Genomic DNA, 11,588 nt, shown 5'->3' with positions numbered 1-11,588 from the left:
CTTCTTCTTTTTCCTGGGCTCCCAATCCCTAGGAAAAGCAGTCCAAACAAGGAATAACAGCATGTTTGGCTGTTACACTGAATCCTAAACGATACTCATTACAACCTTCACCCTCAAATTACGTATGCATGATTTGTTTTCTTGATCCTTTACTTCGAAGTGTTTTGACGAACCCCACCTCTTCCCCTAACGCGTGTAACAGCAAAGTCATTGTTATATTATTTTCTAAAGAAAGTTTTGAGGGCCAAAAGAACATGATAAAAGCTTTAAGAGATAAAATGATTGAATTAATAAAATTAAAGGGTCAAAATGATATTTTAGGTAAATATTGTATACCTAGTTAATAGACAATTTGGACATGATGTGCTTTTATCATGTCCAAGGGTTGCAAGCATAGCAATGGAAATTGGAGGCATGTTAAGACCACGAGAGGATTCATTGAATAACCCAGCTGACACGGTAGTTGGGACTAGAGAAGGATGCAAGATTCATTTTAGTGGTGAGAATTCTTAAAATATTAAATTAAAAAATATGAAATTATATCATGAATAAAAAATATTCAATCTATATAGAAAAATTAAAAAAATTTAAAAGTACGACCACACTTCGACACTTTTCGATCCATCCCTCGACAGAGTTCTTCTGATTCTTCTGCCTTCTTTATCTAAACTTCTCTCTTTTTCAATATGTTTTAAAATGATGTTTCTTCCTATTTGATGATAGTCATTCCCCAACAACGTCTATGGGATCAATCGATCAGGCATTCTGTGATAATAACATAAAGAATTTCATATTGAGTACGAACGGTTTATCAGGGTTTAATTTAGGGTAAATTATACAAATAGTACTCTTTGTTTTCAGGTTGATCAACTTTAGTCATCGATTTTTTAATTAAATGCGCTTGATCTATTACGTTATGAGTCCGTCCAGTTTAAGTCCCTCGACTGTTAACTTCCATTAACCGATTATGAGTTACAATTAAAAAATAAAATAAAAACTAAAAAATCCACATGTAAATCTCACGTTCTTCTTCTTCTTCGACCCTGGCATTTGCATGAATATTGAAAACATTTATAAAATAATCCCGAAAACCGATTCCAAGACAAGTCGATAGCAGCAAGTGTAGAACAAGACTCTAAACTCCCGGGAATCTCATCGGAAAACATGTTATCAGCTAAAGAAACAGACCTAAGAGACCCACATTGTTTGAAGAAATAATCACAGACAAATCCAGGAAGAGAATTATCACTCAAATCAATGCTTCTAAGGCTCTCAAGCTTTGCCAAGTTGGGGCTTATGGTTCCACTGACGTTGTTCTTGGCTAAAGAAAGCTTTCTCAAGAACTGGAGCCTTAAAAGGCCGCGCCCGATCCGACCTGAGAGGGAGAACCCGTCGAGGGTGAGTTCGTTGACGCCGTTCCAATTACAAGGAGTTGAAGAACCGCTCTTGTATTTCTCAATAGTTTCCCACAATGAAGACGCGGACGGAACCTTGTGCTTTGGGGAACTCAAAGGGAGAATGAAATCGACGATTAGGAGCGTTGAGTAGGGGTAAACTTGCCGTACCAGACAGTGATTTTGCCCTTTAGAAGGGTCATTGTGGTACTTATAATTCGCTGAAAAAGATTTGAGTTTAAGAGTAAAAGGTGACGAGGAAGAGGGGAGCTAAGGTTTTACAAGCGGGTAAGTATAACTGTGGGACAGACAGTACACAAAACTCAAAACTGTTTGCTTTCAATTCACCAAGACAAGACCAAAGTTGAGAGCTTTTTCATCTACATCTTCTTCATAATTTCAAAAACACCCTTTTCTTTCTCATATAGCTCCAAAACTAAAGCCACGTTTTAAATAGCCATCCACGCACTAGTAAAATAACGAAATAACAATAGCGCTGCCTTTCGATATACCTATTATATCCGTGATAGCTGCCTTTCGATATACCTATTATATCCGTGATAGTATTAGTTATGTCTGCAATCTTGCAATATGACCAAAACACGTCCGCTACCCCGATTTGAATCTATGTCACATACATTACAGAAGTTAAACTTGAAACAAAGTGAACACGACTACAGGATTTTAACGAAAGTCGTCGCCGGAGAAATGAGAGAGAGAGAAAAAAATAGAAAAAGTGAGAGGAGAGGAGAGGAAGAAGTGGTGAATTTTTTTATTATTTTAAAATTGTCACGTCACTAGTAATGAATGTGGATTTTTTTAATTTTTAATTGTCAACTTAGAGTTTTATTAATAGATTAACAGAAATTAACGGTCGAGATATTTAAATCGAATAAATTAATAATGTAAGAAATTAAACACATTTAATTAAAAAATTGATGATCAGAATCGATCGAACTGAAAATAAAGGAGACTATTGACATAGTTTACCCTTTAATTTAATTTGTGTGTTTCTTTATTAATTCTTCAGCTAAAATATTATTAACCATGGTCTGTATTTTATCATTTTTAACTCTAAGAAAATAATGTTTATGTTCATTAAAATTGTGTATATGACAGTTAATTTATTGTAGCTGTTATCGGATCTTTTATCACTCTAACTCTTCTTTAACCCTATAAATAGAGAACTCATTTTTAACTTTTTCAGATATACTAAAAATTAATTTCTCTTCAATGTTTCATTTTCAAACGCTCTCTAGCTTCTTCAAAGTTATTTTTAGAGAAAAGCAATGTCGCCTGAGTCCATTCTATTTTTTTGAGCGTACGAAATTTAAAAAGTCGTACTAACATCATACGACCGTTTGTCCATTGAAATGATTACACACGTCAGGATGAATTTACTTCTAAAACAATGATTAATATCACGACACAATTAAATCATTTATTTTTATTTATTTTTATTATTCAGCCAGTACTAAAGCCTTGTTTCGGAAGAATCTATTTTCCAACACGACTACATGAGGTGAGTTGGTTATACTAGTGAGTATGCTCATTACAAATTTCATCACTCAATTTTATCCTCATTCTTAGATTAGTAGTAATTAAAATTTAAAATTTTTCAATTTAATCATTAAACTTTAGATATTAGAGTTTTTTTGTTTACTCCATTTTCTCAACTATTGTATGATGATACGATTTATTTTAATTTTCTTTATTCATGTCGACATCGATTCGGCTTTCAATAATCATTCGTCAGATCAATCATTATACGAATTTCAATCATCGTTAATTTTCTTTATACATGTAAACATCTATTTGGATTTCAATCATCATTCGTAAGATCAATCGTTACGCGAATTTCAACCATCGTTCGTCAGATATTGTCAGTTGTTATGTCTCAAGATTTTCAAGTTGTCCTATTTTGATCCTCTAAGTACGAATCTAACCTTCATTTCACATAAGCTCCACTGACCTAATGGGCACTGCACTTGTTATCCACGGCCTACCTCATCACCACCTTCAACATCAACAGCCCCTACCCCCATCAAGACACCAACAAATTGACTTCGCTTAGACCTACTGAGTTCACCTCTGAACCCACCACCAACCTAACAACCCAAACCATCCTAACTATAAATCGATCATCAACCATTATCCGAAAGTCCAAAAATCTATTATTTTTTAGATCCCTAAAGATATAAGAATATCGCTCGACAAGGATAACGACAGATCTCACACACATCACAATCTAACAGTCAAAATAATAGATTGAACAAAAAAATAAATAACAGTTTCGCAACTTTTTAGAAGTTTCTTGTAAAATCTAGAAAAAGAGGCGATAGAAGGCTCTCTGTATGATTTGACTGACAAAAGCCATTGAAATACAACAATTTCACACGAGAAAGGAAAACAACGATCCTAAATTTGTAGAGCTTGAAGTGTTTCCGATTAAGGGTGTGTTTGATAGTTGAAAATTATTTTCGGAAAATGTTTTTCTAATTTTTTTGTATTTGATAGCTATAATTAATTTTACGAAAAATATTTTCTAATATTTGATAGTTGTAATTAATTTTCTCAATGTAATTCATTTTCTTAAATCATTTGTATTTTCTATAAATTGTTTTACTATCTGATTTTTTGTAAAACATTTTCCTATATTTTCACTTCAGAGTATAAGTACTTAAAAAAATATTATTTTATATATTTAATATTAAATTAATATTTTACTATCATTTTAATAAAAATATTAATTATTAAAATATTTAATATACATATAATATAATTTTAATAATATTATATTAATATATACTCAAATATATTATAATAATATATGAAATTAAATTGTTAAATAAATTAGCAATATTTATATATTATTTTCATAGTATAATATTATTAAATTATTAATAAAGAGTAATAAGAATTTATATATTTAACATTAATTATAATAATTTAGCATTATGTTAATAAAATACTAATAATTAAAATTAAGAATGTTCAAATGGTTAATTCAACCACCTATCGAATTGAATTACCATTAACCGAATATACCAATCTTTTTTTTCTTTATCCGTTAGAATCAATTCTTTTTTGAAAATATTAACCAAACCAAACTTTATTCATTTTATGTAAATCATTTTCAATAAAATTAATTATAGTGTATCAAACAATTAGTGAAAATGATTTACACAATATCATAAAAACATCGTAAAATAGTTTCCGAAATTTTTTTCCTGAAAAATATAATTCATTTTACGTAAAACAGTTTTGGGTAATTCATTTTACGTAAAACATTTTTCATGTAATTCATTTTACGAAAAACAATTTTCAGGTAATCTATCTTACGTAAATTCTTTTCTAGAAAACCAATTACAGTCTATCAAACATACCCTAAATCAACATTGAAATTCAAGTTTAGGCGGATGAAATAAGTTTAGTGAAAATTTTGAGTGATTAAAATAGGAATGAGGGTAAATTTGAGTGATGAAACTTGTAATTGAACATAATAGTTTTACCAGTGTACCTGGCCACTTTTTCATTCACGGTTTGGCGCCATGCTCAAGCACTCTCAATGATCAATAAAAATACAGATAATGATTAAGGATGCCATGCTTATTGAGTTCTAAAATGAAATAAAAATAAGTGTTACACACCGCGGCTTTTCCTTATTTCAGTTGAGGATATATCCATTCGGAACCTTTCAGCTGGTATTGGGACAAACATATCTTTCAACACCTCAGGAACATCGAAATCCTCAAGAACCTGCACCAATACCAAAACTACGAAATTAATATACGGAAATACATGACCAAATGTATAACCCATAATTTAAATTTAAATATAGCCTAATGTCCACAAGAAAAAGAAAAGAAAACCCCAAAAATTAAACATGCATGTATTTGCACACGTTTCTCATATGCTTGAATCTAAAGGAGAGGGGCTAAAATCTATGATTTGGATCAAGTAATATGAACATGTAAGCATTTTAACCATATTTTTTATGCAAGGCATACCTTAAAAGAACCATCGACATTCCGACCAGCCACGATGAAGGTGCATCCTGTTCTTTTACATCCAGAGAGTGTCTCTATCATCCTAGTATAGCTCCCATCATAGTATTTAGGCTGCCAAAGTAAGAGAAAAAAGTACCAAACCTCAACATATCATTCAGCACTTCCAACCCTACTCGTACAGGTTTTTCATCAAAATGAGTGTACAACCTTGAATGCGTTCAATATTACTTATTTGGGTCACTGTCTATGGATGGAATGTAAATATATATATATATATATATATATCATTTCACCGTTTAAATATAACAAATTCATCGAACTTATGAGGAATATAATAAGGTTCAAAAGCTTTGGTGTCTGAAAAGCAGCCAAATCCAATCACAATCAGCAAACTATTCATTAAGTTCTGGTTTGACTCTATCTGATACTGCAGTATCCGACCCTAAACTATGCCCAGGGGAACAATTATGTATAAAGTTTGCAGCAACATTTTTGTTAAATCGTATACCCCTCATAGCTAATTCAGTTTTCAAGGCAAAGTAAACATTTATCTTTTCTTGTTTTCAAAGCTTCGAAGTTCATAGCCAGCCTTCTGATGAGAAACTCTTATTACGCAAACAACCATTTTGTGCCTAATATTTTCTTCTTTACCAGCAGCAACAGCTAGAAAATACAATAGGGTAAGTTTCTTCTCATTGAAGTAACAGCGATTATACTTGAACTTCTAGCATTATTTTCTCCAAAAGTTTCTCAAAAATATGTTCACCTCAAAAGATTTCTGATGATGTTTCTGAATGTTTACATATTTCCACATTTTAGTTGAAAAAAAGTAACTACAGCGATGGACACTACACGATGAGATCAAACCGTAGCTAATTCAATGAGTCATCTATAAGGAAATAGCTAATGATGTTGATCTCAAGATCATCCAAAATACATCTTCTCTATATAGTTTATGTTGCTCAAATATGCCTATAAGAATATTAATGCTTTGTTTGGTAAGAGTGTTATTTTCCCAACATGTGATGTCTTACTACATAAATTAGCAATAAACTTTTAACAAGGTCACATTGCTTGGTTTGAAAAATGGAAGGAAAATATTTTGCTTATTTTGAAGTTTTTACCCATCCTTCTAACAGCAAATTCATGCTAATTCTTATTTATGTTATAAGAAACTATTTTAATACTTAAGTAATAATTAAGTTTTCCCTTGTGTTAGCACTTATGTAACCAAATGAGGTATAAGTGTTCCCTTAACAGTCAGGTCTTGCACCTTAATTATCAAGGCACATTATACTGATTATAACTAAGGAAGTGGAGGAGGAGGAGGAGGATTCTTTATGATCTCAACTGAAAAATCATGCATTATTTTAACAGAAACTTTAAACTTTAAAGCTATCTATTAGACAATCTTATGGATTTACATCTAACGAGCTTATCAAAAAAGAACATGATATAATGTCATAGGATTTAAGGTATTCAAAGTGTCGTACATTAATAAGCCTCACTGCAGTGTCAGCACCAATTACAAAAGCGCTACCCGGAAAAAGTTCAGCTTTCTTATAGAAATAAGGCTGATTGGAAACTATTACTGTCTTTCCTGCCATTAGAGAAACGCAAGCCTCTTATTAATTAATATAAAAGTTGTCAAATCAAAATGCTAGCAGTTAGGGAACCTGCAAAAATCGTATATGATTGAGGATGCAAGCAAAAACTGATACAACATACTATCATTTTAAGAAATACAAATTTCTATATGAAAAAATATATAGAAAATAAAAACTGGAAAAATGCATATAACCACACATGCCTGGAAGCACCTTGACTGTAACTACTTGTTACCCTGTCCACTCACCATGCATCAAAATCTTCTAGTATATGACAAAATTGTGTTCAGATACCCTTATAAAGAGGATTCATGCAGCGTAGTTAATGAACAAAGTATGACACTTGTAACATGCTATAAACTCAAGTGTTAACTTTCACATTCCATCCAACTCTGATTTCACTTCCAAGGAAACCAGCTATACCATTAATACGCATTCTAAAATGATTTCCTAACTCTAGGTCCATGCTCACTCCTGCAGCCAATTAAGTTTTCTCCTCTTAATATCACACAAAGTTTTAACATTCAGGGAATCACAATTGCCACCTGATATACATTCAGTCAGAGAGTTTATAAAAGAAATGAGTCTCACCAATTTTTTCGAACTGCATAACACGCTCTTTGATTTGTGGTATTGACAATGGAGGTTTGTCAGCATTAATAGCAGATAATTCAAAGCAAGGATACCCATCGCCACAAATGCTGCATCATTACAAACTTTTCATGAGTAACTTACCATGTATCGCCACAACAGCAAAATTCACCTTTCCTTTCATAATATGATATAGACAGCACTAAAAAGTTCATTTTGGAGATTACAAAGGATAGGCAAAGTGTATATCTACAAGAAAGCAAGAACCAGTTTGATGAAAATGGAATTTGAATTATTAATAGACCCTCTGAAGTTTGTTTCAGAGGCTACAAGTTGGCAAGTGCACATCCAGTTGTCAGCTAGAACCAATTTGATGCAAATGGCCAAAAACAATTAATTTCTAAAACAAATGAGATTGAGAAATGAATCATAACCAAGTGAACAATTTTAGAAGTTTAAGTTTCTAAAACACATTCACAAACCTAGTGGCAACTTCCAAGAGCTTGATATGGCCATCATGTAACGGATTAAAGGATCCAGAGAGTATAATCTTCCTATCACTGTTTGACTTATCTGTCTCAGCAAATCAGTTTCCATACTGTAAATGACAGGTCAAAGATATACTTAAAAAGGAAAAAAAGAATGTCAAATACTCAAATGGTAATTGGGATATAACTCAGCAAATGTATAACCATACCACTTGAAAACGGATAAACCTTAAAGCAAATTTGCCTGTTTATAAGTTGCTCTAACTCCTGATCTTCATCAAAGAACCTTTCAAATTCTTCAGCAACATCAGATTCAGTAAACTCTGAATCAAATGTTGAAGAGACTTTGCAGGCATTAGCGATTGCCTATAGCCAAATTAATGAAAGTATTAAAATCTACAACAGATGTTGAAAAAGAAATAGCACTAGAGTATTTCTCAAGAGATGCAACATGACAGTCAACAACTCCAGAACCATCAAAAAGTTTCAGTTTTCCTACTTTTTCAATATATTAGAAATTTTTATATAAAAAAATATTAGTAGAAAAAATAAGCATTTAGTAATGATCCATAAGACATCATTAAATAACACACATATATGTATCACACACCTTAAGTAGGAAGTAACTTGAAACCTTTTCTTCTTGATCTCGACTCCTCAAGCCCTAGAATACTACGCATCAAACAAGAGAAACGCAAATCCAGTGCCAAAGAGCAAGTTTGTAAATAAAAATAACTAATGAAATAGTTATTACCTTTGATAGAGTAACTGTAGATGCCCAATGTCTATCAGAGGTTCTTGTTGACAAGTGAAACCTACACATCAGAAAAAAAGTAACTAACAATCACCTTCAAGTAAAAATGACACCATCAATGCATAAGATTAAAACAGTTCCTTTTGGAACTTCGAGGAAATCCAAAGGAATACTTTTTTGGAGTCCGAAAAAGGCATTTTCCATATATGTTTATACAATGGCAAAAGGTTTTTTAACTCCACAAGCAAGACAAAGAAACTCCTACATGGCTACAAAAGATCATCCTTGTGAAATTTTTAGATTCCACTACCAAGTATATGTATAAACAATTTTTTTTGTTGTCTACATGCATAACCTTTTAACATGTATTAAAAGGCTTTCAGTTTGTACGTTTGAAGTATTCCAGAGCCTGCCAATAGCAAATGGCATCATGACCTAAGAAGAATGAAACCAACGTTAAACAGATGTGTGCCTATGCACACTTATGCCTTGTTTCAGTGGTCCATTACTCTCCTCCCAAAAATGTCTAGTAGAATATACACTGCACCTACATACATGCCCGAGGACCTTCCTTTTCTTATCTAATGTGAGATCAATGCACCATGGCTACATTTTTAGAGTGCTTGGAATAACATTCTCACCCACCAATCTTGTGACACCCTTGTCAAAGGCTTCACCATCATTTTGCCTACCTTGCTCCTAGGGGTTAAATATGGAGTTACTATCGGCCGACCCTGGCTGCCTGGCTGGCTCACTCATTGGTGCTTGGCGTGCAATCGCACAATTAGAGGCTTATTCTGATACCACTTTAGACAAGGCTACTATTCTCATCATGAAAGGCATGCCTGATAAAATTTGTAGAGCATTCAGTTATAAGCTCAAAGACCTTCCCCTACCCATCCAATACGGTATTAATGCACCCTACCTACTTGCATGACACTTGCAATGGACAATAAAAGCACCTTAAAACCTTCACACTATCCAAATTTGATGGAGTGCCTCGCAGGCTTGATAACATCATATTCACTAACATACAGAATGATTTGGCCATTGTGTGTTTTTATGTTTAATTTTCTTGATTGTTTTTAGTTACTTGTGACTAAAACTAGATATCAAACCAGGCAGCAAGGGTAAGTTTAAGATCATTGTTACAACTTAACAAAGCATTATTCGAACAAAAACAGTACAATCGTTTAATCAAACTGCAACGGGGTCATTAGATATCAGTTAACTAACAGTAGATTTGAAGAAACATACCTATGGTCCCCCAGTTTTGGACGAGAGGTCGCCAAAGAACCTGTAAAGCCAACACCAAGAACTGGCGAACCTATTCAGATAGTCAAAATAACCCCATGTCACACAAATTGACCAGAATCCAAACAACTGAACAAGTACAGCCAGTTCACTTCTGCAAATATATTCCTATTCCCTTTAATATTTTGCTCCTATATAATCCTATTCCCTTTTCTATTTTGCTCCTAATATAATCAATAACATATGGTAAATAACCAGATTAGGAAATTGACAAGGATTCCAAATTTCAACAGAGTAATTTAAAATCATTTTGCAGTCTTCTAGAAAAATAGAGAACAAGCATTTCCAAACCAAAGGAATTTCCTGTTTTATTGATAAAATATAAAGCACGAATAGATAATAAAAAGCATTCCGAAACCAGGTGGAATTATTTTTCAAGGGAATAAAAAAGCAATAACAAGTTTGTCATTTCAAATTAAGAGCAGGAAGTTAAACAAAACCAAAATAGGAACTTTAGAACCTGGAGAAGAAAGCTTCAGCGCGCGATTATAAGCAAGCAAAGCCATTCCATCAGCAGTTTGTTGACTAGAGTACTGAGCAGGAATCTGCACAGAAAAAACCGGTTTTCTAATTATTATTTTAAAACTAAAAACATGGAAATTCAATTTTCAATTAAGAAAAAGAAAAGGAAGAAGAGAAGAGAACCTTGGAAAGTAATTGGATCATGGACATTCTAGAGTACGGTACAACAGCTTCCAGAACCGTGTTTGAAGCTCCAGGAACTGACATCAAAATCCCTAAGGCCTGTTTAAATTGTTGATTAATCAATGTAATCACTGATAATTATTCAGTTTAAAATCTTTATCTAGAAAGAAAGAAAAGAATTCATTATGCAGAGAGAGAGAGAGAGAGACGAGAGAAGCGCCGCCGGAGAGGTAGAGGACGGCCTGTGTGGGAGAAGAGTGTATAGATTCCACCACGGCCCTTACGCAAGCTTCTGTCATTTTTGTTCTCGTCTCCGTCTTCACGATTCACAGTTCGTCTTCTCTTCTTTTTGTCTATTTTCAACTCTTCCGGATAATCTCAATCAAACGCCGTCGTTCCGTTACACACTATTGCTTGGACTGAAAACCGAACGACGGATGGTTTTGGGTTGGGCTATCTTTCTAAGCTAAAATCATTTCAGATTTAAATTTTGTTTTTTTAAAGAAATTTAACCACTCAAATTGAATTGGTTGGATTTTAAAGTGTATAAAAAATAAAAGTATAAATATAATACTATATAAATCTAATACTATTTACTATATCATGTACCAAAAAATACTATTTACTATATTTAAAAATATTTTTTATAAATTTTTAATTAGATTAATAATTAATTAACTCATGACATTAAAGTAAGTAAAGATTCAAATAAATAAATAAAATAAAATATTATAAGATTTGTCATAAATTGTAATATTTTATAAAGTATTCAAAAGATATACTTA

The 11,588-nt window shown here is 32.6% G+C and overlaps 1 protein-coding gene across 2 annotated transcripts; it reads right to left on the bottom strand.

Moving 5' to 3' along the window:
• Positions 1–4,872: 4,872 nt before the first annotated feature.
• LOC120178262 lies at positions 4,873–11,230 on the bottom strand. Of its 2 annotated transcripts, XM_039184174.1 has the most exons (12): positions 11,013–11,230; positions 10,804–10,902; positions 10,619–10,703; positions 10,102–10,171; positions 8,845–8,905; positions 8,701–8,754; positions 8,300–8,456; positions 8,085–8,175; positions 7,603–7,712; positions 6,898–7,004; positions 5,405–5,515; positions 4,873–5,153 (listed from the first exon to the last, which is right to left on the bottom strand). In XM_039184174.1, the coding sequence occupies exons 1-12, from the start codon at positions 11,100–11,102 to the stop codon at positions 5,037–5,039; spliced, it is 1,152 nt and encodes a 383-aa protein (XP_039040105.1). In that variant the 5' UTR covers positions 11,103–11,230; the 3' UTR covers positions 4,873–5,036. The 2 variants fall into 2 exon arrangements, with proteins under 2 accessions (XP_039040105.1, XP_039040106.1); XM_039184175.1 differs by lacking the exon at positions 4,873–5,153 and having other exon boundaries at positions 5,504–5,612.
• Between the last annotated feature and the right edge of the window lie 358 nt (positions 11,231–11,588).

The sequence above is a fragment of the Hibiscus syriacus genome, unplaced genomic scaffold (genome assembly GCF_006381635.1).
Source record: "Hibiscus syriacus cultivar Baekdansim isolate YM2019G1 unplaced genomic scaffold, ASM638163v2 tig00112344_pilon, whole genome shotgun sequence".
Classification (NCBI taxonomy): domain Eukaryota; kingdom Viridiplantae; phylum Streptophyta; class Magnoliopsida; order Malvales; family Malvaceae; genus Hibiscus; species Hibiscus syriacus.
This window is presented reverse-complemented; position numbering and strand designations above follow the sequence as displayed.

Excerpts from the sequence above, each read along its gene's own strand:
- LOC120178262 (XM_039184174.1), bottom strand. The coding sequence starts at position 11,102 with ATGACAGAAGCTTGCGTAAGGGCCGTGGTGGAATCTATACACTCTTCT. Across the intron at positions 8,457-8,700 it reads CAAGTTACTTCCTACTTAAG|GCAATCGCTAATGCCTGCAA; the intron begins GTGTGTGATACA and ends ATTTGGCTATAG. Across the intron at positions 7,005-7,602 it reads TATGCAGTTCGAAAAAATTG|GAAAGACAGTAATAGTTTCC; the intron begins GTGAGACTCATT and ends CTCTAATGGCAG.